Source organism: Tursiops truncatus, chromosome 10 (assembly GCF_011762595.2).
Source record: "Tursiops truncatus isolate mTurTru1 chromosome 10, mTurTru1.mat.Y, whole genome shotgun sequence".
NCBI lineage: Eukaryota > Metazoa > Chordata > Mammalia > Artiodactyla > Delphinidae > Tursiops > Tursiops truncatus.
In genome coordinates, this window is record NC_047043.1 from 66,632,381 (window position 1) to 66,658,982 (window position 26,602).

Sequence of the window (26,602 nt, forward strand, 5' to 3'; positions counted from 1 at the left end):
CCAAATGGCTAACTAACATTTATTAAATGGTTTATTATTACCCATCAACATTTATTGAAACCTCCATCTATGACACAGAGATTTGAGAGGCCACCTTTATCATACACTAATTTCCATGTGTACTTGGGTCTATTTCTGGATTTTCTGTTCTATTCCATTGTTCTGTTTGTCCATTTATGCACTCGTACTACAGTTTTCTTTTCTATAATTTTTTAAATAGATTTATTTATTTTTATTTATTTATTTTTGGCTGCATTGGGTCTTCGTTGCTGTGTGCGGGCTTTCTCTAGTTGCAGTGAGTGGGGGCTACTCTTGCAGTGTGCGTGCTTCTCATTACAGTGGCTTGTGGAGCACGGGCTCTAGGCACGCAGGCTTCAGTAGTTGTGGCTCACGGTCTCAGTAGTTGTGGTGCACTGGCTTAGCTGCTCTGTGGCATGTGGGATCTTCCCAGACCAGGGATTGAACCCGTGTTGCCTGCATTGGCAGGCGGATTCTTTTTTTTTTTTTTTTTGGCAGGTGGATTCTTAACCACTGCGCTGCCAGGGAAGTCCTCGTACTACAGTTTTTATTTATTTATTTATTTATTTATTTATGGCTGCACGCGGGCTTTCTCTATTTGCGGTGAGCGGGGGCTACTCTTCATTACGGTGTGAGGGCTTCTCATTGCGGTGGCTTCTCTTGTTGTGGAGCACAGGCTCTAGACACGCAGGCTTCAGTACTGTAGTACGCGGGCTCAGTAGTTGTGGTGCGTGGGCTCTAGAGCGCAGGCTCAGTAGTTGTGGTGCACGGGCTTAGTTGCTCCGTGGTATGTGGGATCTTTCCAGACCAGGGTTCGAACTCGTGTCCCCTGCATTGGCAGGCGGATTCTTAACCACTGCTCCACCAGGGACGTCCACTACAGTTTTTTTATTTTTATTTTTTTGCGGTACGCGGGCCTCTCACTGTTGTGGCCTCTCCCGTTGCGGAGCACAGGCTCTGGACGTGCAGGCTCAGTGGCCATGGCTCAAGGGCCCAGCCGCTCCGTGGCATGTGGGATCTTCCCGGACCAGGGCACGAACCCTCGTCCCCTGCATCGGCTGGCGGACTCTCAACCACTGCGCCACCAGGGAAGCCCCTACAGTTTTAATTATAGATATTTTACAGTATATTTTAATCTCTTGTAGGGCCATTATGTATATGGTAAAATATACATAATATAAAATTCACCATTTTAACTATTTTTAAGTGTACAGCTCAGTGGCATTAAGTACATCCATATTGTTGTCCAACCATCGCTACCATCTATCCATAGAATATTCATCATCCCAAAGTGAAACTTTGTACCAATTAAACTATAAGACCCATTCCCCTCTCCCCCAGCTCCTGGCAACCACCATTCTATTGTACTTTCTGAATTTGACTACCCTAAGTACCTCATATGAGTAGAATCATATATACTTATCCTTTTGCGAATCCTTTCTTCACTTGGCATAATGTCTTTCAGTATCATCCATGTTGTAGCACGTGTCAGAATTCTCTTCCTTTTTAAGGCTGAATAATATTCCATTGTACATATATACCACATTTTGTTTATCCATTCATCTGTTGATAGACACTTGATTGCTCCCATCTTTTGGCTATTATGAATAATACTGCTGTGAACATGGATATACAAAGATAACTTCATGTCCCTGCTTTCTGTTCTTTTGGGTATAAACCCAGAAGCAGAATTATTAGATCATATGGTAATTCTATTTGTTGTTGTTTAGTTTTTGTTTCATAATCATAAACTTAACTCCGTAATCCAGCTAGACTTGGAAGGGGGTAAGGAAAACTTGGAACCCAAAAAACTGCAGTGAGAACACAAAGATTATAGGCTATCATGAGCAAATGAGAGAAGGAATGGTCTGGTAGTTAAAATACAATACAAGTCAAATTTATTAGTTATCCACAGTCAGAAATGGTGAGCTTCTTGCTGGTCTTGCCAAACCTGGACCCAAAGCACTCCATGGTTTTCACAATATTCATGCCCTCTTTCACCTTGCTAAAGACCATGTGCTTGCCACCCAACCACCCAGTCTTGGTAGTGTAAATGAAAAACTGGGAACCATTTATGTGGGTCCACAATTTGCCATGTACAAGATGTGAAGACCCATGTGCTTCAGAGTGATGCTTATTATCAAATTTCCCCTTGTAGATAACTTGCTGCCAGTGCCATTATGGCATGTGAAGTCACCACCCTGGTACATAAACCCTGGAATAGTTCTGTGAAAGTAGGGACCTTTATAACCAAATCCTTTCTCCTCAGTGCTCAGAACACTCAAGTTTTCTGCTGTCTATGGAACTTTGTCTGCAAACAGTTCAAATGAGACATGGTCCAAGGTGACATCAACAGTGAATGTCAAAGAACACTGTGGGGTTGACCATGGTGGGGTAGTGCAGGGTGGCTTCGGGTGGCATCGGCAAAGCCCTATTTTTAATTTTTTGAGAAACCACCAACATGTTTTCCATAGCAGCTGTACCATTTTACATTCCTAGCAGCAGGGCACAAGGGTTCAAATTTCTCCATATCCTCACTGACACTTTCTATTTTCTGTTTTTTTTTTTTCCTTAGAGTAGCCATCCTAAAGGATGTGAAGTGGTATCTCCTTGTGATTTTTATTTGCATTTTCCTAATGATTAGTGATGTTAAGCACTTCTTTTCATGCGCTTATCGGCTATTTGTATATTCTTCTTTGGAGAAATGTGTATTCAAATTCTTTTGCCTATATTCAAATCTAGTTGTATTTATTTATTTATTTATTTAGTTATTTAGTTATGGCTGTGTTGGGTCTTAGTTTTGGCACGTGGGATCTTTCGTTGCAGCGCATGGGCTTCTTTTTAGTTGTGGCACACGGCCTCTCTAGTTGTGGCGCACGGGCTTAGTTGCCCTGTGGCATGTGGGATCTTAGTTCCCTGACCAGGGATCTAACCCATGTCCCCTGCTTTGGAAGGTGGATTCTTAAGCACTGGACCCCCAGGGAAGTCCCCAGTTGTTTTTTTGTTGTTGCATTTTAGTTCTTTATATACTTTGGATATTAATCCCTTATCAGATATGTGATTTGAAGATATTTTCTCCCATTCCATGGGTTGCCTTTTTATTCTGTTGATAGTGTCCTTTGTGTAACTAGGACACAAAGGTTTTCATTTTGGTGACATCCAATTTGTCTATTTTTCCTTATTGCTTGTGACTTTGTGTCATGTATAAGAAATCATTACCAAATCCAATGTCGTGAAGCTTTCTTCCATGTGTTCTTTTAAGAATTTTACAGTGTTAGATCTTATGTTCAGATCTTTGATCCATTTTGAGTTAAATTTTGCATATGGTCTTAGGTAAGGGTCCAAGTTCATTCTTTTGCATGTGAATATGCAGTTTTCCCAGGACAATGTGTTGAAAAGGCTGTCTTTTTCCCCATTGAATGATGTTGGCACCCTTGTTGAAAATAATTTGACTATATATATATGAGGTTTTATTTTTGGGTTGTCTTTTCTATTCCATTGGTCTCTCAGTCTGTCTTTATTCCAGTACCACATATTTTGATTACTGTAGGTTTGTAATTAGTTTTGAAACTGAAAAGTGTGAGTCTTCCCACTTTGTTCTTTTTCAAGTTTGTTTTGGCTATTTGGGGGTCCCTTGAGATTCCATATGAATTTTAGGATGAATTTTTCTCTTTCTGCAAAAAAAGTTGTTGGGATTTTGATAGGGATTTTGCACGCTTATTTCCTCATGTGAGCTTTAGTATCAACTTGTCTAGCTGTATTTTTAAAACGCTTGGTATTTTTATTGTGATAGCATTATATTTTTAAATTACCTTAGGTATAGCTGACATCTTTGGGATCCTGAATTGTACTATCCAAGAACAAGGAATGTTTGTCCATTTGTTCAAGTCTACTTCTGTATCTTTCAGTAGTGCTTTAAAGATTTTTTCATATAGGTTTTGCATATTTCTAAGTATTTTATCTTCTTTGTTGCTATTATAAATGGGCTTTCTCTACTTTTACATCTATTGATTGATTTCTTTATGCCAATTTACATCCTGTTACCTTCCTAAAATCATTTAATGTTTGAGTTTATCATTGATTCTCTGGGACTTTCTAAATGCACACTATCTGTAAATAGAGATAGTTTTACTTATTATTTTCCAATTCTTATTCCTCTAATTACTTTCTCTTGTCTAATTGCATTTTCTAATACCTCCAGTACAATATTGAATAGTAGTGGAGACAGTAGGCTTCATTACCTTGTTCCTAAAATTAGTGGAAATACCTCTAGTGTTTATGCCTTAAGAAAAATGCTAGCTTTAGGGTTTTGTTTATTTAATAATGTAGCTGTTGATTTCTATTTTCTTAAATTTTTTTTTTGTCACAGGCTATTTAAGTACCCGTGGAGATAATCATATGTTTGTCTCCTTAGATCTATTCACATGGTGAATTATATTAATTGATTTGCTAATATTGAGACAACCTTGCAATCCTTTAATAAATCCCACTTAGCCATGGTGTATCATTTTTTTTAACATCTTTATTGGAGTATAATTGCTTTACAATGGTGTGTTAGTTTCTGTTTTATAACAAAGCGAATCAGTTATACATATACATATGTTCCCATATCTCTTCCCTCTTGCGTCTCCCTCCCACCCTCCCTATCCCACCCCTCTAGTGTATCATTTTTAATGTGGTATTAGATTTTGTCCATTAATATGCTATTTAGAACTTTATCATTGATATGTGATACTGGCTTGCAATTTTTTTTTGTATTTCTTTATACAGGTTTGAAGCAAAGTTATACTTGCTTCATATAAAGAATTTTGACATTTTCCATCTTTTTCAGTACTCTGGAGCAATTTATGTTGCATTGGGGCTGTGTGGTCATTCTTTTGTAAAACCATTTGGACATGGGGCTTTTCTAGTTTTTCTATAACTTTATTTTTCTACAGGTATTTGATCTTTTTAAGCTTTCTTTTTTCTAATGGAGTCAATTTTGGTATACTTTGTTTCTCTAGAAAATTATCCATGTTACCTAGTTTTAAAAATATATTTGCATAGACAACTCTTGTTGTCTTGCTTTGTATGTTGCTTTTGAGACATCTGATGTCAAAGTCCCCTTCTCTTGTAAGTTGTTTGATTTTTTTTTTTTCTTGGAGACCTTGGAGATTTTTTTTTTTTTGTCTTTAAAGTCTAATCATTTTACTAGGGTATGTCCTAGAGTTGATCATTCTGATATTTTTTCCCAAGTACACAATGGGCCTTTTAAATGTATAAATTCAGATATTCTTTTATTTCTGGAAAATATTCTTGAATTGTAGTTTTAAATATTAGTTCTGTTCCATTGTTTTGTTTCTCTTCATCAGAGACTCCATACTATCTATCTATCCATTTATCTATCTGTTGTGTTGCTTCTTCTTTGTTTCTAATTCAACTACTTTCTGATCCTTTTCTGTTCTTTCTTTTTCTAATTTTCATTCTCTTGGTTTTATTCGTGACTTTCTTAAATGTATTTTATTAACTTTTTAATTTGACTGTATTATTCTATGGCCAACTTGTAATTTAGCTTTCCTTCATAAGATAATTTAGTTTCTTCCATTTTTTTCCCGAGTCCAATTAAATATCCTTTCTTTTCTTCCTGTTATTTGCCTATTTCTATGTTTTATTTTTCATATGCCCAAATACTTTGAAGAGATTTACTTTAGTTTGAAGTGTTGTGTTAGTTTTCTTCTCCTTTGTCTTTTTTTGCGGGGTGTGAGAATTTTCATCAATTAAGGTGTTTTCTTTCTTTTTCTTATAGTAGCTTTATATAAATGTAGCCTTTCACCTACCTATTTCATTGATTTGTAAAGATTTACAAGATTTCTAGTCCCAGGGCGCCCTCCTCTGTTAGTATAGCAAACTTTTTATTTATTTATTTATTTTTTAATAAATGGCCATGTAGGGGGGCGGGTGTTGGGGAGAAGGGTCATGTGTCCTCCAAATTTTTTGTTCTCTCTTGCAGGACTCTACTTTTCACTTTTGTTTCTTTCTCCCTCACCCTCCAATCTCCAAAGGATTCCTATTCTTTCCTTTTACCTTCCCCCCTCATAAGTCATGCCTTTCAGAGAATCCTACCTTGAACGCATGCAGCTAAATCCCTTCCTTTTAGTAAGTGCTGTGATTTACCAGGACTCTTGTTTTTGCAGTTAGGAGAGACTTTCTCTTTCTGGAAGGATTTTAGGTCCATATGGGGGCTACCATACACCACTCTTCTGCACAGTTTTTCCCAGACTGCCCTTGTTCTCCATGAAGGCTTGTAGCTGCAGTGTGAGTGAGAGTGCACTGGGAGTTGATGTTTATTTTTCTACTTGAAGATAATGTGAGTTTGGACATTCTCTTTATTCTAGTTATGCTAAAGGTGTACGTTTTGGGTAGTGCTATTTGTTTTTCTTGCTTTTCTTTTCCTCTTCTCTTTTTTTAAAAAGTGTGCTGGGAGAGTTGAATTGATGTGGCCATTGTTATCATGGTTGTCCAGAATTCCATTTCTTGAGTTTTATATCATTTAGAGTATCTTTGGCTATAAATTACAAAGATGCTTGGCTGAGATTGGCTTAGAAAACAGGGAAATTCATTTCTTTACATGTAACAAGAAATCTGATGCAGGACATCTCAGGCTTGGACCTCAGGGCTCTGTCTGGTGTCTGCTGGCTTTGTTCTCAGGGAAGATGGCAGCAGCAGTTTCAGAAGCACAAGGTCCAGAGTCCATTGACTCCTGCTGTGGATTAGATTCCCTAGAAATAGAGCCTGTTTCAGGGATTCACGTACAAGTGATTTTTTGATGCAGTCCTCTCAGGAGAATCTACAAGCAAGTGAAGGAGGCAGGATAAGATGGAGGAAGCATCTAGGCAGAGGTGGGGTTTTAGGAGAAGCTAGCCTCTGATCCCACAGGGAATTCTGGAGCATGAATGACAACACAGAGTTTGTCTTGAGGGAGACAGGACAAGGGGGCTTGATTCTATATCTCTGCATCAGTCACTGGTCAGTCACAACTGGGTCCTGTAGCCACTCCTAAACAATTACAGTCGGGACCCAGCCCCACCAGGATTGACGTAGACTAGTTGAGATATACCCCTGGAGCTGGGGATGGTTCATCTTCCCCTGAGTCATGTGAGAAAGGAATAAATCTAGAGCAAAAGTGAGGTGCAGTTAGGAGGCAATGGATATCCCTCAGGCGGCCAGCCACGTGTGTGGCAGGTACCTATCTTGTGCCAGGACTGGGGCACAGTGGTGAGCGCCCCCAACAAAGGGCTCTCGGTCTAGCCAGGAAGACAGGCAGTGAGAAAGCTGGGTGTCTGGGTTCTGATGGGTACTGTGATGACAGAACAAGGTAAGGGAATAGAGATGTCTTGGAGGGGCTGCTTTACATCAGGTGGTGAGGAAAGGCCTCGCTGGGGTGAACATTTGAGCTGAGGCCTGCAGTGCAAGGGGAGAAGAGAATTCTGGTTGAGGGAACAACGGTGTCGAAGCTGAGAGGTGGAGACACGTCTGGGGGATGTGAGGAGCAGTAGGGGGTTAATGCAGCCGGAGTGGACCAGAGAGGGTGCTGTAGCCTGGGAGACACTGGAGACGGAGGCCGGACGCCATGAGGCAGGCACAGGTGTTAAGAAGGAACGCGTTCACGGGCCTGCAGTGTGAGAGGAGTCAGGGAAGGGCTTTGAGCAGAGGACCGGCTTGACCATTTACATGTTTAAAATATCTTTTTTTTTCCTGCCAAGTGGAAAATGGGTTTTAAGGGGGCAAGAGGGGGAGGCAGAGAGGTCAGTGAAGAGTGGGAAGCAAAATGGGCAGACTCAGGGACTGATGTGATCCTGGGGGCGGGGGTGGCATAGAAGAGGCACGACGGGTGCTGGTGGCTGGGGGCCAGGTAGGAGGTGTGCCCAGAAATGCAGAAGGGATGCCCCAAACTCATGTCCCCAGAGCCTGGGGCCCAGCTGGCCTACAGTGTTGTGGCGGGGGGATGGAGCCCTCCTGATTCCGCCTTCTCTGCTCCACATGGGCAGGGTTCTGGAGCACTTCAGCAATCTTTCGAGAGAAGTGAACCTGGACTACGAGCGCAGCATGAACAAGATCAGCTTTGACAAAATCGTCTCCTCCAAGCCCAAGACGTTCTTCTATGTGACCCTGCCTGAGGAAGAGGAGGAGAAGGTGCCCAAGCAAGGTGACGCTGGCTAGACAGAGGCAGGCCCACGGCCACCCACGGCCAGAGCCCCTCCTGCCCCTCCCTCTGGGACCTCCCCTGTCCCCAGCATTCATCACCTTCTTTTCCTACCTGTCTGGAGAGCTGGGGGTTGGGGTTGTGGGGGTGGGGTAGAAGAAGGCTCTTTGATTTATTATTTTTTTAATTTTAATTTTAAAATATTTATTATTTATTTATTTATATGGGCTGTGCCCGGTCTTTTTTTTTTTTTTTTTTTTTTTTGGCGGTACGCGGGCCTCTCACTGGTGTGGCCTCTCCAGTTGTGGAGCACAGGCTCTGGACGTGCAGGCTCAGCAGCCATGGCTCACGGGCCCAGCCACTCCGCAGCATGTGGGATCTTCCCGGACCGGGGCACGAACCCATGTCCCCTGCATCAGCAGGCGGACTCTCAACCACTGTGCCACCAGGGAAGCCCTGTGCCCGGTCTTAGTTGTAGCATGTGGGATCTTTTTAGTCGCGGCATGTGGACTTCTTAGTTGTGGCACGCATGTGGGATCTAGTTCCCCGACCAGGTATCGAACTTGGGCCCCCTGCAGTGGGAGCGCAGAATCTTACCCACTGGACCACCAGGGAAGTCCCCGAAGGCTCTTTTAAAAATAGTAGTCTGAACAGTGCAGAAGTGGCAAGGTAAACATGGACTAGGAAAGCAATTGTCCAGAAGTGGATGAAAAGTGCTCTGATTTTCTGACCTAGGGACATGCAGTCCTTTTCTTCCTCCAGTAGCAAGAGTAGGTTGGCACTGCTGCAGCTCCATTTGATATGTGGCAGACCGAGTCTCAGAGCTCCTTGCTTGGAGCTCTCTGGTCCCTGCCCCAGCTTCCATGTGTGTGAGGTACCCAGGAAACTGGGGAGGGGTGCAGACCATGGGCACTCCCAGGGGCCTGATGCCCATGTCTTCCTTTCTTGGTGCTCCAGGGCAGGCCCCAGATGGGCCCCAGGGGTTGTGTGCAGGTTGGCTGGGAGGGAGTGAGGAGGGAGCCCATGGTTCTCACCCACCTTCAAGGGGCCTGTGATCCAGAGTGACCTGGAGGGAATTGGTTTACCCACCCCAGAGTGGGCACTTCACTGTGGAGCCTTGGGGTCACCCAGGTAGGCCATGGGGAAAGAGGGGTTCCAGGGACATGGGTGTCTCTTCCAGGGAGGAGGCAGGAGTTGTTCCCTCCATCAATACCTGGTAGATCTGCCCTGACCCCTGGTACATCCAAGGCCCATCTGACACTGGCCCTTGACCCCCATCCCTGCAGGACTGGTGAGTGTCCCCCAGTACCCATTCCAGGAACAGAAGGCAGACTTCACCTTCGTGTCCTTGCTCACACGGTCGGAGGTCATCACGGCCCTCAGCAAAGTGCGGGCCGAGTGCAGCAAGGTGACCGCTATGTCCCTCTTCCACTCAAGCCTCTCCAAGTACAGCCGCTTAGAGGAGTTCGAACAAATCCAGTCACAGACCTACTCCCAGGTGCGTGGGCATCCAGGGCACAGAGGGTGATAGCGGGCCAGGGCCTCGGAGCTGATGGGCACAGACAGGGGCCCTGGGAAGCCCGGAGTTGATCAGCCGAGAGCCCCTGCTTTCCTTAAAACCAGGCCTTGCCTCTTCCTAGACCTTGCGGGAAGCTGGGGCGGGTGCCAACCGGGTGTTTCATCTTAGAGAGAAAAGGAAAACCAAGCTGGGCTCCCTTTCTAGTCCTTTTCCATCCCAACACTGGTGGCCTCTGAAGCAGACTCCCAGTCTTGGAAAGGGGAGCAGGAACCCCATGCACCCCCATATCTACCTGAGCATGGGAGTGTGAGGGGGAGAGGTGTAGCCTCATGGGAGACAGGCACCAGTGGGCCCAGGAGGAAAGCTCCTTTCTGCTCCACTCTGTGCCTCGATCTCTCTCTCTCTGCCTCATTCTCTGTATCTCTGTGTCTCTCCCTTGGCTGGAGGGAAAGCCCTGCTTTTGCTGCCCCTCCCTCCCTCGTCCCCCCACCTCCAGAAGCCCTGGTCCCTGGGGGTCATAGGGGGTGTTGGTTGGCAGGGCTTGGCAGTAAGTTGGGGTTGTGGGGAGATCCCTTCATGGTCATCTGAGTCTGGAGAGTGCCCGAGCATGGTGGCTGTGGGCAGTGCGCCCCGCAGGCAGCCACATGATGCCACTTGTGGCCACCGCAGGTGCAGATGTTCCTCAAGGACAGCTGGATCACCACGCTCAAGGTGGTCATGCGCAGCAGCCTGCGTGACATGAGCAAGGGCTGGTACAACCTCTACGAGACCAACTGGGAGGTGTACCTCATGTCGAAGCTGCGCAGGCTGATGGAGCTGCTCAAGTACATGCTGCAGGACACACTGCGCTTCCTGGTGCAAAACTCTCTCGCCAGCTTCGCGCAGTTCATCAGCGATGCCTGCTGCAGCGTGCTCGACTGCACCGATGACATGGTCTGGGGCGAAGACTTCATAAACAGCCCCTATAGGTGGGGCTCGGCTGGGCAGAGGCACCTGTCGACACCAGAGCTGTTCCTTGTCAGGCGCTGACGGCTAGGGCGGTACAGGGTCAGGGGGCCAGGGCAGCCAGGGGCAGGGTGCCCAGCACTGCTGGGTCCTGGACACAAGGGTGGGCCTGGCTCCTGCCCTGGTTGCTGGGGAATGTCCCAGCAGCTCTGCCTGGCATATCTTCTGGTGACTTCCATCTCTGTCACTGAGTTCCTCAGTTGAGAAATGTTTTTTGAGCACTTGCCATGAACCAGGTGGGGTTCTAGGGGAACAAGAGGGGTGCGGCCCCTGCTCTCACATGAGCACAGACAGCAATCAAAGAAATAAAACAGATACAGTCATTGCTGATCTCGGCAGGGGCTCTGACATATCCAGGAGAGGGGACGTTGCCAAGGGGGTCAGGGATGAGGTGGCATCTGAACCAAGAACTGAGACAGAGGAAACCAGCCATGAGGGGATGGTGGGGAGGGGGCACCAGCTGGAGGGCCTGGAGGCACGGAGGGAAGAGAAAAGTTGGGGCCGTCATGGAAGGAAAGGCCAGTGGCTATGGCTGGAGAGGGAAAGGCAGGGGGGGTTGGTCAGGATGACTCGGGAGAGGTTGCGAGGACCAGGCCAGAGCATGTAGAGCCTCCTGCGGTCATGGTTGGGGGCTGGATTTATTCCGATTGTGGTCAGCAGCCATCAGAGGGGAGTAACAATCCAAATTATATTCCAAAACCATGCTCTGGGTTTGTGAGGATGAGTGAGGCAGAAGAGAAGTGAGACCAAGGCTCTTACCATTGTCTAGAAAAGGGGTGATGGGGCTGGGTAGGGCAGATTTGGGGCAGTGAATAGGCTGTAGTGCTGGGGAGAGGATGTGTAGGAGGAAGAGGGCAGGGGAGGAGACCAGGCTGACTCCTGGGGTCCACTGAGCCCTGGTGGGAGTCAGGGAACATGGAATGTCTGAAATGCTCATTTGAGGTCAGGGTGGTTGGCAATCCAGAGTGCGGAGGAGGCTCGGCTGGGATCTAGGCTTGAAGGTCGTTGCATGTAGTGGGTGTCTGGAGCCAAGGATGGTGGGCTCCCAGGGAGAGCATGGACGCCACAAGTGCCCAGGGTCTCTCCAACCTTCCCTGATGACCTCAGGACCGCGTGGAGGTTGTTCTCCCTCTCCCTGGTGCCCATGGGCCTCTGGGCAAGTGGCAGGAATGGAGGAGCCTGTCTGGTTGGTGTGGGTCTTTCTCTCTGGTAACTTGGAGGTTTCTGGGAAGAGGGCAGAGGCAAGTCTCGTGCATGAAGAAGCTCCAGAGCCATAATGCCGGCAGCAAGGGCAGGGACTGGGCTTCCTGTGCGCAGCCCTCTTCAGGCCCCTGCCCACAATCCGCCCGACCACTGTCCCCGCAGGCCCCGCAAGAATCCCCTGTTCATCGTGGACCTGGTGCTGGACAGCTCAGGGGTGCACTACAGCACGCCGTTGGAGCAGTTCGAGACTTCTCTGCTCAACCTCTTTGACAAGGGCATCCTGGCCACCCACACGGTGCCCCAGCTGGAGAAGGTACAGTGGCACTTATGCCAGGGTGCTGCCACAGTGTCAGAGCAGTTCAACTTCATCATGGCTGGCAGTGTGCTCAGCCCTTTAATTCTTGAATAGCTCATTTAGTCCTCACCACAAGCTGAACTGGGTACCATTAACATCCCCATTTTGTAGATGAGGCTTGGAGAAGTTTTGCCCAAAGTCACATAGCTGCTAAGGGTCAGACCTGCGATTGGAACTAGGCTTGCTCACCCACTCCTGCCACAGCCATGTCTGACCCAGATCCCATCCAGCTCCTGACCTCTCTCTTCCACTCAAGATGTAGACAGAGACTGACCTCCACTCTCGGGACCCCTTCTCAAAGGTCCTCATTCGTCACCACAGCACAGCCTGCTACCCCAGGCCCCACAGCTGCTGTAACTCTAGTCCCCTCTTCTGTCCCTTGCTGGTCAGTCGGAGACATCAGTGACCTGGTTGTCCCATTGGCCTTGAGCTGAGCCAGGCAAGGCAGAGGAAGATGCTGTCCCTTGGTGGGCCACCTGGGCCTCCCGCCTTGTATTAGTCCACAGCCTCATCTAAGAGACGTGGCAGCAGACCCTCTGCCCTGCCCCCACCATGCTGTCTATGCTCGGCCACGCTGCCGCTCACTCAGTCTTTGGACCACACTCCAACCCTTCTGCCCGCCTGCCCTGTGGCTCATCCAGCTCTGTGCGCCTCCCCACCTTGCCCCACAGCTGGTGATGGAGGACATCTTCATCAGTGGTGACCCCCTGCTGGAGTCGGTGGGGCTTCATGAGCTGCTGGTGGAGGAGCTGCGGGCCGTCATCGCCAATGCTGTGTGCAAGGCCATAATCCCACTGCAGGCCTACGCCAAGGAGTACAGAAAGTACCTGGAACTGAACAACAATGATGTTGGCACCTTCCTCAAGTGCGTGGGTGCGTCAGAGTGTGTCTGCCTGTCTGTGTGACCCCCACTCACCCTCTCACCACCCTCTGCCCCTCGTGGGTGCCCGCTGTCCACAGGGCCTTCCAGACGCAATGCCCGTCGGCCAAGGAGGTGCGGGAGGTGGTGCTCACCCACCTGCAGGAGAAAGAGATCCTGGACAGCTCATTGCCCAGCATCATCATCATTGGTCCCTTCTACGTCAACGTCAACAACGTCAAACAGAGCCTGTCCAAGAAGTGCAAGGCCCTGGCCACTTCCATGCTGGACATCCTGGCTAAGAACCTGCACAAGGAGGTGGATGATGTAGGTGCCCACCTGCCCGGCCCTAGAGACCGCACCAGCACACACACCGTGCATATGTAGTGAACTCCCATGAGTGAGGCTCAGGGGTGTCTGCAGACATCCAGGCCAATGGAAGGGTCTGGAAGTCACCCTGCCTCGACCCTGCCTGGGGTCATATGGGAGGTCCCAGGAAGTGGGGGCTTCTATCTTTTCCCCTGGACTTGTAAAGAGCTGGGAACCCCTCACAAAGAACACCCTGAGATGATCATTTCGCAGAGCTGAGGGTGTGCAGGTGCAGGCGGCTGGGGAGGGGGAAACGCACTGGGTGACCTTCAGCTCCCCAGTGTGCTGGAAGGGAGCACCTCTTTTCAGAATGCACCGTAGGATGTGGTGGGGTGGGGGCAGTTCCCTGTTGGGAGATACTGGGACCAAGAAGGAGGAGCAGGCCCCTGGGAAGGCAAGGGAGGGGCACACGGCCTCCCCAGCACCCTCCCCCTCCTGCCAGATCTGTGAAGAGTTCCGCAGCATCAGCCGCAAGATCTACGAGAAGCCCAACAGCATTGAGGAGCTGGCTGAGCTTCGTGAGTGGATGAAGGGCATCCCCGAGAAGCTGGTGGGGCTGGAGGTGAGGCGGGTACACAGGGGGCTGGGGGCTGGGGACAGGCAGGGGCTGGGAGAGCAGGAGCCGGGAGGCTGGGAGTGAGGTAGACACACAGAGGACAGTTGGCCTCGGAGGGTTATGAGGCTGGGTGCACGATGCAGATTCAGAGCTATGCTGTTTGGGCTGTCAGGAGGGCATGAGTGGGGGGCTGGAGTTTGGAGGTGTGGTGGCCCAGGCCCTTGGAGCCCTGAGCCCAATGCCAGCACCTCCTCCACCACCCCAGGCCTCCCCTCTCTGGAAGAGGGCACCCTCTCCCTAACACCCAACCACTTTGGGGAGCCTGGTCCCAGTTACCCTCCCACCTCCCAGGTACACATAGTTCTCATCAATGCCTATACATGCAGGATCGGATTGCGAAGGTCATGGATGACTACCAAGTCATGGACGAGTTCTTTTACAACCTCAGCACAGATGACTTCAATGACAAGTGAGTGTGAGGTCGGTCCTCACTCCAGGCAGGTGGTGGATAGCGGGAGGTGGGGGAGGAGGTGCTGAGCCATGGCGGCTGCAGGCTGTGCAGTCACACGTCTCCACGTGGGCCAGGGCCACGTGGCCAGTGGGGCAGAAGGAAATCATTTGGCCCTCTTGGTCTAGGGACCCTGCTGCCCCCCACTCTGTCTCCATTCTCTATCCCATCATTGGCCTGACACACACATGTTCACCGGGCCTGGGATCCCCTTGTTTGTGGTTGAAGCCCTTGGGGGTCCTTGGGAGCATGGCGAGAAGGCAAAGCCCAGCGTGGTGGGCGGTCCCTGGGGAGGAGCACTTGTCCCCACCCAGCTCGAGAGCCTCATAGGAAATAGCCTCAGGTTGGGACTGCCTTACTGAGGCCAAGAGACCCCTTGCCCAGCCTGTCTTATAGCCTGGGGCTGGCTCCAGGTTGCCAGCGTCTGGCAGAGACTAGCACTGTCTCCTGGGAACCCTGCCCAGGAGCCCTAAGTCACCTGCTTTATGGGACATCCTGGTGCTCAGGGTGGCCTCCCCCACGATCTGCAGCCCAAGGCCAACTGCAAGCAGAATCTCTGAAGCCCACAGGGTCACCAGGTCAGCCAGGCAGAGGGAGTTGATATGAAGGAAGCTGGTCTGGTGGCCCTGTCTGGTCACCAAGGAAATGCAGGCCAGAGGCTGTCACTTTGCCTCATCTGAGCTGAAGCCCTTTACAGACCTGGGGAACTCAGGATCGCTTCTCTCATTTTGGACACCATTCCCTTCTTGTCCTGTCACTGCGCTGGGCACATTGGGTGTGCATCTCCTTGGAAGCTGCCCACAATCCCAGGGCGGGGACTGCTTTCCCTGCCAGGCAGCCCCACACTGCAGTGGTGGCAGTGGCTGCCTCCAGGCTCACTTCTACCTCCCGGTTGCCCAGCCCCGGCTGCTCCAGCTGCCGCCTGGATCCCCCATTCTCCCCTTCACCCTGGCCTGCACACCCCATGATTTCGGTGTGACATTCCCCCCCATAACCCATCCCTTCCCCATCCAGATGGGCTGCCAGCAACTGGCCTGCTAAGATCCTCGGGCAGATAGAGATGGTACGGCAGCAACACATGGAAGATGAGGAGAAGTTCCGCAAAATCCACATCATGGATCAGAACAACTTCCAGGAGAAGCTGGAAGGGCTGCAGGTGGCGCTGGGTTGAGAACACACACACACACACACACACACCCCACATACACACACACACCACACACAAACCATACACACACACACACACACACACCACACACACACACACACCACCGACACACACACACACACACACACACACACACACACACACACACCACACAGCTCTCCAGGGCCAGGACTTGCCCCTTGCAGTCAGGAGGTGCTGTGTCAATGTTTGCTGGGCGAGTGAACAAGTAGCTAAAAGAATGAACTGAAAGGCCAGAGAGGTGCCTGGGCAGCAAGTTCCAGGAAATTTCAGAGTAGCAAAGAGCCCCAACCCCTCTGTTGTGTCCTCATGGGCACTGTGTCTCCATCGGACCTTGCTGTGTTACCTTGGGGTGGTCAGCTGCCTGTGATAGGCCAGGAACCTCTCACTCCAGGAGAAAGTCCCCTCAGAACTGGGAGATGTTGATGCTCTGGGGACCTCAGTTTCCCTGGGTGTGCACAGGGATGCATGAGCATAGGTGGGCCCACAGAGGCCTCTGATCCCTTGCTCCTTGGCCTGCAGCTGGTGGTAGCTGGCTTCTCCAGCCACGTGGAGATTGCGCGAGCGCATGAGATTGCCAACGAGGTGCGCCGGGTCAAGAAGCAGCTGAAGGACTGCCAGCAGCTGGCGATGCTCTACAACAACCGCGAGCACATCTTTGGCTTGCCCATCACCAACGTAGGCCTCCTCTGGGTGCACTGCCCCCCAGCCCTGAGAAGGGCTTGAGGAGGAGCCCATGGCATTTGCGGCCACATCTGGAGCCAGCTGCCAAGTAGCAGGGCCCTGGCATTTGGGGGGGGTGCAGGACTGAGCAGGCTGCAGAGAAGAGCTTACCCCCGTCTCCTGGCCCCTAGGGCGAGGAGGCTGCCTGGACCCAAGCAGGAGGCGGGAGGCTCAGTGCAGGCCTTGCTCAGCCACTCAGAGCCCAGAGCCCATGGGGGGAAGGAAGAAGGGAGGCCAGGCCTGAGTCCATGGGGACAGGATCAGGGACAGCAGCCAGGAGCAAGGAGGGGCCCCAGAAGGAGCAGCGTGGAGAGAGACTGGGGAGCACCCCGACACAGCCCCAGCTTTTCTGCCCCTGCAGTATGACAAGCTCTCCAGGATGGTGAAGGAGTTCCAGCCCTACCTGGACCTCTGGACCACAGCCTCCGACTGGCTGCGCTGGTCAGAGAGCTGGATGAACGACCCCCTGTCAGCCATCGACGCAGAGCAGCTGGAGAAGAACGTCATCGAGTCGTTCAAGACCATGCACAAGTGCGTGAAGCAGTTCAAGGACATCCCAGGTAGGCAGCCCAGCCAGCCCGTCCCCTCCTTCCCTGCCTGTGCCAGCTGCCTCTCACCCCTGCCTGCCCTGCCCGGCAGCCTGCCAGGATGTGGCCTTAGACATCCAGGCCCGCATTGAGGAGTTCAAGCCGTACATCCCGCTGATCCAGGGGCTACGCAACCCTGGCATGAGGACCCACCACTGGGACATGCTGTCCAATGAGATCAACATTAATGTCAGGCCCAAGGCCAACCTGACCTTCGCCCGCTGCCTTGAGATGAACCTGCAGGACCACACTGAGAGCATCAGCAAGGTGGCCAAGGTGGCTGGCAAGGAGTATGCCATCGAGCAGGTGGGCCACCACCAGCAGGCCCGCCCTGCCCCACCCACATGCTGCCCAATGGTGTGGGAATGTGACAATACTGGGCCCCATCCCTGGGGCCCCATTCACCAGGCCAAGAGGTTGAGGTGCATCCTATTAAGTGCGTTAATAATGCATATGAAGTGCTTGGCATGGTGTCTACCACCCCTATTATTATTCAGTTATTCCTCTCAAGTTATTCCTGTCTCAGGAAGGTGCTGATAGCATTACCTCATTTAACAGATGAGCAAATTAAGGCTCAGAGAGGTTCAGCAATTGGCCAAGGTGGCATAGCCAATAAGGGCTGGAACTGGGACCAGAGCTCCTAACCAGTGCCTTAGCTGCCTCCCAACATGCTTGTTCATGCATGTTGTACACATACACCACATGTGAGAGCGAGTCAGCCTTGGATTCCAATGAGGGTCCATGGGGGATTTGTTGACCAGACAAGCTGAGGGTTTGTTGAGGGGGCCTGAGTGAAGATCATGGCCGGGTAGAACCTGCCCTTCCCCACCCAGTGCTGCTCAGTGTGGGCCGGCTCTTTCCCGGGACCCAGCCTTGACTCGTTCCTACTCCAGGCGCTGGACAAGATGGAGAAGGAGTGGTCCACCATCCTGTTCAACGTGATGCCCTACAAGGAGACAGAGACCTACATCCTCAAGAGCCCAGATGAGGCCTCTCAACTGCTTGATGACCACATCGTCATGACCCAGAGCATGACCTTCTCGCCCTACAAGAAGCCCTTCGAGCAACGCATCAACTCCTGGGAGAACAAGCTGAAGCTGACCCAGGTGGGCCCTTCCTGTCCTCCCCTCCCCCATCCCCCCACCCTCGCAGCACCCCGTCCCAAGGCTGCTCTTTATGGTGTCTGTGTGGGGCTGGAAGTGCTGGAGTGCCTTGCTGAAGGTTTGCACAGCTCCTGGCTCTCTGCCAGTCCCCTCACAAAGAGGAGGGGGACTAGAATGGCGCTCTCCGTCTCAGGTTCGGCTGCTGGAGGAGGCAATTCAGAACGTGCCGGTGGGGCCAGTGTTTGGTCCAAAGCTGCAGCTGAGGAGGGGTGTGAGAGCTGCCAGCAGACCCCCAAAGTGATGCCTAGGCTTGGGACAGCTAGGACCTCCAGTCTCAGGACTTTCTGGGCTGGACACCACAAGGCCCTGAGGCTCCTCAAAGTCCCCTCCTACTCGGCCCTGAGCTTCTCACTCGCAGCTTCTCACTTGGAGCTGGCTTGGGGTAAGAGAGCCAGGGCACTAGGGACCGCTGCTCTTTGGGGCGCTCAAGGCCAGTGGCCGGCACTATCTGCAGCACCCTGAGGTCAGTGCCAGGGCCAGGCCTACTGGTATGATTCTGACAGCCCCTTTTCTGGGAGCTGTTCAGAAACTTCCAGTGAAGACCAGAAGCTGAGCGAGCAGGGCCTGCCTGTATGTTCCTTGGGTCACCCAGAGAGGCCTGAGCTCATCAGCATTGTCCCTGGGTCTCCGTCCTTTGCTCACACTGTCCTCTCTACCTGGAGTTCCATCTCCTCCAGGGCTCAGCATCAAGCGGCCCTCATTGATTCCCCCACACCTGCCTGCAAGGTATTCCCATCGAGGCCCTTGGTCGGTGCCTCTTACAGAACCCATCACACACACTGGGCCCTTGGTGATTCAGAGGCAGAACTGGCTGTTTAGAGGATTGTGGGCTCCTCAAGGGCAGGGACCACACCCTCCTCTGTTTCCTCTGGAGCCCACATGGACTTGACCTGGGCCTGACACAGGCTGGCCACAGCACACTGTCTCATGAAGAAAAGAATGAACGAATGAATGAATGGGTTTGCACTGATAGGAAATGGCAAGAGATAAATTTGGAAAGGGGAATCTGGAGGCAGAGGGGAAAGTGGCTTGAAGAGGTCTCACTCTTGGACTGATGTTTCACAGAGTATTTTAGGGGATCTCAAGCTCAAGTCCCAGTACACCTCAAAGAATCGAGGGGTCATAGACCCAAAGTCCTCCCAGGAGAGAAGACTGGTTTGGTCTTCCATGCACTGGGCTCTTTCCTTGTTACTTTAGGGTTTGCTGGTTGGGGCGTGGTTCTCTCATAAGAAGAGTGGCTCCCCTGGCTCTGTTGGAGGGTTGGGCATCCTGTGGGGGATTTGCGGTTTCTCTGGAGGGCAGACATCCATGCAGCCTCTTTGTTCCCTGGAGTACCGTGGCTGACAGCGCCATCTAGAAATTTTCCCATGGACACTGGCTCTGGTGCCCAGTGCTCTGCCTAGAACTCTAGTGGGATAGAATGTCTACGTCATGGAGGACAGGACCCAACTTGGACCCCAGGCCCTGACAGTCCATGCCCTGTTCAGGAGGTGCTAGAGGAGTGGCTGAACTGTCAGCGGGCTTGGCTCTACCTGGAACCCATCTTCAGCTCTGAAGACATCAACCGGCAGTTGCCGGTAGAGAGCAAGCGCTACCAGACCATGGAGCGGATCTGGAGGAAGATCATGAAGAATGCCTACGAGAACCGGGAGGCGAGCTCACCCGGGAATGGGAGGGGGAAGCTGGGACTACCGGGGAGCCTCCTGGTCTTGTCTCTACTGAACAAGAAAGACTGGAGGACAAGTCCAGGGCTTTGGTCTTGGCCCGTGTCCCCCTGGGTGGGCTCCCCAGTCTTGAGAGACATTCCTCAGAAACACAGCAGTTGATGATTTTCCCCTTGGAGATTTGCAGTCCACAGTAGTATTTTTATTATTTAATTAAATTAATTAATTAATTTTATTTGCGGTACGCGGGCCTCTCACTGTTGTGGCCTCTCCCGTTGCGGAGCACAGGCTCCGGGCACGCAGGCTCAGCGCCCATGGCTCACGGGCCTAGCCGCTCTGCGGCATGTGGGATCTTCCCGGACCGGGGCATGAACCCGTGTCCCCTGCATTGGCAGGCGGACTCTCAACCACTGCGCCACCAGGGAAGCCCCACATTAGTATTTTTAAAGACCCTGACAAGTCCTACAGGAAATCAAATTACTTGGTATTGGTTAACCCTATTTATTTTGATCATAGACTTCTTTTCTGTGGGGCTGACAGGGGTGATGGAGGCAGCCCCTGGCTCGGGGCAATTTTCCTGCCCCCATTTCTTCACGGGCCCCACTGAAGGTCTCTACGTGGCAGGCATGGGTCCTCTCTGAGCCCACCTTGCTGTTTCCCAGTCAGACCGCTCTTACTTCCAGTTTCTCTCTGACCCGGGCCATCCAGGTGATCAATGTATGCTCTGACCAGAGGCTGTTGGACAGCCTGCGGGACTGCAACAAGCTGCTGGACATGGTGCAGAAGGGCCTCAGCAAGTACTTGGAGACCAAGAGGAGCGCCTTCCCCAGGTGGGCACCACTGGCCCATGCCCACTGTGTCAGTGCCTGCCCACGAGGCTGGGGCCCCAGTGCCCCTCCAGGCTGGGGTGCAGGGGATGTCAGTGGTACTGGGGCAGCTGGGACCCAGTGGCTGCCTGACCCACTCCCTCACCCCTGTTCCCCTGGCAGATTCTATTTCCTGTCTGACGATGAGCTACTCGAGATCTTGTCCCAGACGAAGGACCCCACAGCTGTGCAGCCCCACCTGCGCAAGTGCTTTGAGAACATCGCCCAGGTGGGTAACTGGGCCAAGGGCTCAGGGCCAGGAGCACTGGGGCACCTTCCCAGGGAGCACACCTCTTCTCTCACCTCAAGTCTCTTTAGCAGGAAATGAGGTGGCAAGTGAGATTCCTGGCTCTTAGAGACATACCTGGGGCCTGTGGGAGGAAGGTCAGCTGCAGAGCCCTTGGCTCAGGGTTGGGGGACCCTTGCTCCCAGCTCACCCAGGGGATCCCTGGCCCCTGCCATACACTGAGGTTCTGGCTAGGCTGAGAAACCCATGAGGCCAGAGGCTCCTGACTCTCCTTGCCCTCATCTTCGTCTACGAGGGAGGCCACACAGGCTTGCGCAGGAGGGGGACATGCAGGGCAGGCTTAGTCTCCTTCCCCAAGTGGGCTGTGCCACAGCTGGGGACAAGGCAGTCCCATCTTGCCCACAAGCAGTCAGGGAAGGCCCAGCCAAGGTGGAGCTCTCTTCCAAATGTGAGAGCCACCTTCTGAAGGTGGAGGGCACAGGCGGGGTCAGCACTGGGGCTCTGGTGGGCAGGGCTTCTGGGCACACTGAGGGTAACCCCACTCTTAACTGCCCCCTGCCCACAGCTGCTCTTCCAGGAGGACCTGGAGATCACACATATGTACTCGGCAGAGGGTGAGGAGGTGCAGTTGTCCTTCTCCATCTACCCATCCAGCAACGTGGAGGACTGGCTGCGGGAGGTGGAACACAGCATGAAGGCCAGTGTGCGGGACATCATCGAGAGAGCCATCAAGGCCTACCCCACAGTGAGCCATGCCTCCCCTCCCAGCACAGTCTCCCAACCTACTCGTTCTTCCGTTTGCTCCTTTCTCAGTGCCTCTGTGCTCTATCACGGGGGCTGGGCTACCTGTCTACCTCATCCTCAGTCAGCCAGAGTGTCTCTGGGGGCAAAGGGTCCTTGGGGCCCACTCAGGGAGGAATCTGAAAACAACCTCTAAAAAGTGAGACTGGCTCCTAGTGATAATCAGTTGCTATGGTTATGTTTCATGCACTCACTGTGTGCCAGGCCCTGGGGTGGAAGTTCACCCCCATTACCTCTCTCAGCCCCACAATCAGTGGCTAGCCTGGGTGTTAAGCCTTATCCTACAAAGTAGCTGAGAGATGTTTCCTGCCCAAAGGGCATGTGGTTCATAGGTGGCAGTCAGGATTTGAACCCAGGACTGTGTGTTCCCCAGTCCTGGGCTCCCACCCCTCTGCTTCCAGGTCTCCTCTGCAGAGGAAGTAATGACTCTGCCCAGCCCTGAGAGGCCCAGAGCTTAATGGCTTCTCTGCTTTCGAGGTGGAATTAACAACCTGAGACCAGAAGCACAGATGACATTTAAGGGAAAAACAGTGTGCAGGGTCGGGGCTGGCAGCTTCCTGGGTCAGCCCCGTCTGTGTTATCGTCCCAGATACTCAGGACTCAGTGGGTTCTCAACTGGCCTGGCCAGGTGACCATAGCTGGGTGCCAGACCTACTGGACCATGGAGGTAGAAGAGGCTCTGGAGGCCAGCAACCTCAGTACCCAGCTGTTCCCCCAGCTTGCCCGGCAGGTGAGACTCAAGGGGGTCACCATCTGCTCCCCACAAACACCCCACACCCTGGGAGAGCCCAGGCCCTCCAGGAGCTTTGTTGTGTACTGATCCTGGAAGAGGCCTGTGGTTGGAGTCAAAGAGTAGAAAGTTAGACACCCTTGAAATGAGTGTCTCATGACCAGCCACAAGTGGGAGGTATTGGGGCTCTGAGGGGAGCTCTGAGGACAGGCAGATGCCCCTCTCCCGAAGGTCACGGTGGGAGCCTCCTCCTGGAGCCCTCCTGGGCTACCCCGCAGCCTGCGCTCACTCTGTGCACTAGCTCCTCACCACACTCCTTCCTCAAGCTCCTCGCCAGGCCCCACCACCTCACCTGGCCCTTGACACCATAAGCTGCAGGGAGGCAGATGCCATGCATGTGCCTCCGTTTTTATCACTTCCCTGCCAGACTTCCCATGTGACCAGTGCCCTGCCTGCCTTCCCCCTGCCTGGTCACTGCACCCCACCCATCCCAGACCATCAGAAGCCCCCAGAATAGAGGGGTTGTTCCTGGCGGAAGCCCACCCTCTCAACAAGGGAGGGGAAGCCTGCCTGCAGTGTGGCCCTGCCCATTCCTGATGGTGTCCCCTGACTCCTGCAGCTCAGTGACCTGGTGGCACTGGTGCGGGGGAAGCTGTCCCCCATGCAGCGAGCTGTGCTGTCAGCGCTAATCGTCATCGAGGTCCACGCCAAGGATGTGGTGAACAAGCTGATTCAGGAGAACGTGGTCAGTGTGAATGACTTCGAGTGGATCTCACAGCTGAGGTGAGGAGGCAGGTGGTGTGGCCACGTCCAGGGCCAGAGCAGCAGCAGGAGGGGTCAAGGGACGTGGGGAGTCAACTACAATAGGGTGGTCCCAGCCCTCGGGGCCCTGGGGCAAGTTGAGCGCCTAGATGACTTCACTCCCCAAAATAACCGCCTCTCCCCTACCACATACCCTGCACAATGGCCCGTGGTCCACATGGCCTGGGAACCTATCTCCCTGCAAAACCAGGTACTACTGGATGAATAACAACCTGTACACCCGGGCTGTGAATGCCAAGTTCATCTATGGCTACGAGTACCTAGGCAACAGTGGGAGGCTGGTGATCACGCCCCTCACAGACAGGTGAGTGCCCCCCTCCCCACGTACCCTCCCACACTGGGCCCCTCCCTCCAGTTCTGACTGGCCCAGGAGTCCAGGGCCCACAAGGCGCAGTCAGTCCATCAAAGGTTAGTAGCTCAGCTTTCGGGTTTAAAACTGGCTCTGCCTGTCATGGGCTGGGCGGCCTTGGGCAGGTGGCTCAACGCCCCCTATGCCTCAGTTTCCTCTGCAGCTTCCTCAGGGTGGTTATGAGAGTTTTGTGAGCTGATGTGTAAAGCTCTTAGCACCTGTGTGGTGCTCAGTAAGCATCTAATGGGTGTGGGCTTTACTGATTTTATCAGTCAGATCCTCCTTTCAACACGAGAGAGGAATTGATCTTGAGAGAAACAATGGGCGAGTCCCTTTACAAAGTGAACACTTCTCTTCTAAAGCAATCAGTTGTCTCCTCTGGCTGTCTGTATTTAGTAGCAGCTGGATTTTCAAATTGGGTTTTGAGGAAAGGAAGGGAAGAGTGGCCACAGGTCAGCCATCCTGGCAGGTCCCTGAGCCAAGCGCTGCAGGGCCATGGGGTGGGGGAGCACTGGCCAGGTGGCTGAGGGCTCCAGTCCTGACCCTGGCAGCCAGGGCTGGGCCCGCCTGGGGCCCTGAGAACGGGGAGGAGCAGGAGCTGCCCCTCCACAGGGTCCAAGACGGTGGGGGATGGGGGCTGTCTCTCCTCGTGCCTGTGGGACTCCTGAGGAAGGTGCACGGCCCACACCCATCTCCTCTCACTCCCGCAGGTGCTACCTGACCCTGACTGGGGCCCTGCACCTCAAGTTTGGGGGTGCCCCAGCTGGCCCAGCTGGCACAGGGAAAACTGAGACCACAAAAGACCTGGGCAAGGCCTTGGCCATCCAGACCGTTGTGTTCAACTGCTCCGACCAGCTCGACGTCATGGCCATGGGCAAGTTCTTCAAGGGCCTGGCCAGGTAAGGCTGGGTGTGCAGGTGGCACAGACAGGGCAAGAAGGCTGGGCTCTCCCGGGACACTGCCGAGAGGAGCCTCACGGTTTGGTGGAGGGGAGGGGATGGGATAACAGGAGTCAAAGGCTCGGCCCCTGGCGGCCACTGGGACGGGGTGGTGGGCGGTGGGATTGTGGCTGAGCTGACACAGCGCCACTGAGGGCTTCCTCCCCAGCAGAGTCAGCGGGGGCCCTTGGAGGTGCCAGGGGGCTCTGAACTCATATCCCCCCTCAACATTCTCCCCTCAGTGCTGGGGCCTGGGCCTGCTTCGATGAGTTCAATCGCATCGATATCGAGGTGCTGTCTGTGGTGGCGCAGCAGATCACCACCATCCAGAAGGCGCAGCAACAGCGGGTGAGCCTCCCGGGGGCCACCCCCGTCCACGCCTCCTGCAACTGACCACGTTTTCCCTTCAGCTATACCCGTCCCGCCCATGCTGCCTTGCAGCCCCCCACACTGGTGGGGTGAGAAGCCAGGTGCTCAGGCCTGCCCTAAGCCCAGCCTCTCTCATCTCACAGGGGACTGGGCAGTCCCCCCCACCCCAGAAGAGCTGTCTCTGGGGGACTTCTGAAGCCAGTCGGGGAGCCCCATATCCTTACCCCACTCTGGGTACAGCTCCTAGGCCAAGCTGCAGTAGATGAAGCGGTCCCTCCCCACATCCTGACCATTATGGAAAGTCCCAGCCATTTGTCCTTCTAGTTTTGTTCAGGGTGGTCAGAGGTCTTCTCCTGGGGATAAGAGCTGGGAGGCTGGCAGGTGTCCCAACCCCAGTAAGGCCCTGGGTCCTAGTAAGGGCTGAGTTTGCCCAGGTCTAAGGAGAATCAGTGTTGGGAAATGGGGGTGGAAGAAGATATGTGAAGGGAAGGGGAGCCGGGACCTGGGAGGCCACGGGTAGCCAGTGGGACCAGAGGTCTTAGGGCAGATCCTGAGAGAGGAGCCAACCCATGGTCAGGGGTCCAGTCCAGGCTAACAGGTTATAGTCAGGACAGGGACATCAAGAGGGGATGAGGGGGAACATCCAGAGGATGCGGCAGGTGAGCCAATCCCTCCCTACCCCTGTAGGTGGACCGCTTCATGTTTGAAGGTGTTGAGATCCCACTTGTGCAGTCCTGCGCTGTGTTTATCACCATGAACCCGGGATACGCTGGTCGCACGGAGTTGCCCGATAACCTGAAGGTGAGTTCGGACCTAGGTTTGTCCAGGAGGCTGCTCAGGGTATTGGGAAACACCAGAGCTGTGGCCTGGGCTCAGAGATGCTAAAGCACTTATGCAAGTACACACAGCTGCTGGACATCAGGGACTGTGCTTCCCCATGGCAGCCCTCCTGCCCAGGGGCCCTGAAGCCCACCCCCAGCCATGGAGAGGAGGGCCCAGGCTTGTCCTCAGGGCTTGGCAGAAGGTAAGGGGCAGGTTCAAGTCAACACAAAGGACTGGTTTCTAACGGGCAGAGGGATCCACTCATAGGGGCGTATAAGCCTCAGCTGTGGTAGGCGCAGTGGAGGGAGGATCCAAGCGTCGGTGGGGGAGGAGGGCAGTGAAGCTTCCTTCAGAGGACCAGACAGTCCAGAGAGCAGGTGGTGCTCTGGGAGGGGAGGTTGGCCTCTCCATTCACACGTACACCATGTGCCCCAGGCACTGTTCCGGCCTGTAGCCATGATGGTTCCAGATTACGCCATGATCGCTGAGATCTCCCTCTACTCCTTTGGCTTCAACGAGGCCAATGTGCTGGCCAAGAAGATCACGACCACCTTCAAGCTATCCTCCGAGCAGCTCAGTTCCCAGGTGAGGTCATGCCCTAACCAGGTTCCAGGGTCTGAGAGCTGCTGCCTTCCCCTAGCAACCCTAGGAGATAGGTATTACATCCCCATTTCTCAGCTGAGGTCACTGAGGTCCTAAGTAGGCAGGAGCCTGGCCAGGCTCATGTGGTGCACAGGGGAGCTGGAACAGGAGCTGGGAAC

At 52.8% G+C, this 26,602-nt stretch overlaps 1 protein-coding gene and 1 pseudogene across 1 annotated transcript in view; one reads left to right on the forward strand and one right to left on the reverse strand.

Annotated features, from left to right (window-relative positions):
- The window catches only part of DNAH1 (dynein axonemal heavy chain 1), a 79,115-nt gene that overhangs the window by 18,546 nt on the left and 33,967 nt on the right, over positions 1-26,602 (forward strand). The window contains exons 9-32 of the mRNA XM_073811190.1: positions 8,046-8,203; positions 9,487-9,698; positions 10,389-10,687; positions 12,090-12,240; positions 12,954-13,147; positions 13,243-13,468; positions 13,953-14,072; positions 14,453-14,535; positions 15,589-15,730; positions 16,283-16,438; positions 16,845-17,043; positions 17,123-17,376; positions 17,964-18,176; positions 19,721-19,885; positions 20,606-20,727; positions 20,887-20,992; positions 21,576-21,755; positions 22,401-22,541; positions 23,161-23,324; positions 23,554-23,667; positions 24,423-24,611; positions 24,893-24,998; positions 25,707-25,820; positions 26,277-26,426. Of these exons, the coding sequence (XP_073667291.1) occupies positions 8,046-8,203; positions 9,487-9,698; positions 10,389-10,687; positions 12,090-12,240; positions 12,954-13,147; positions 13,243-13,468; positions 13,953-14,072; positions 14,453-14,535; positions 15,589-15,730; positions 16,283-16,438; positions 16,845-17,043; positions 17,123-17,376; positions 17,964-18,176; positions 19,721-19,885; positions 20,606-20,727; positions 20,887-20,992; positions 21,576-21,755; positions 22,401-22,541; positions 23,161-23,324; positions 23,554-23,667; positions 24,423-24,611; positions 24,893-24,998; positions 25,707-25,820; positions 26,277-26,426 (3,958 nt within the window). The remainder of the gene's footprint in view (positions 1-8,045; positions 8,204-9,486; positions 9,699-10,388; positions 10,688-12,089; positions 12,241-12,953; positions 13,148-13,242; positions 13,469-13,952; positions 14,073-14,452; positions 14,536-15,588; positions 15,731-16,282; positions 16,439-16,844; positions 17,044-17,122; positions 17,377-17,963; positions 18,177-19,720; positions 19,886-20,605; positions 20,728-20,886; positions 20,993-21,575; positions 21,756-22,400; positions 22,542-23,160; positions 23,325-23,553; positions 23,668-24,422; positions 24,612-24,892; positions 24,999-25,706; positions 25,821-26,276; positions 26,427-26,602) is intronic.
- Positions 1,924-2,406, reverse strand: LOC101317742 (peptidyl-prolyl cis-trans isomerase A pseudogene; annotated as a pseudogene).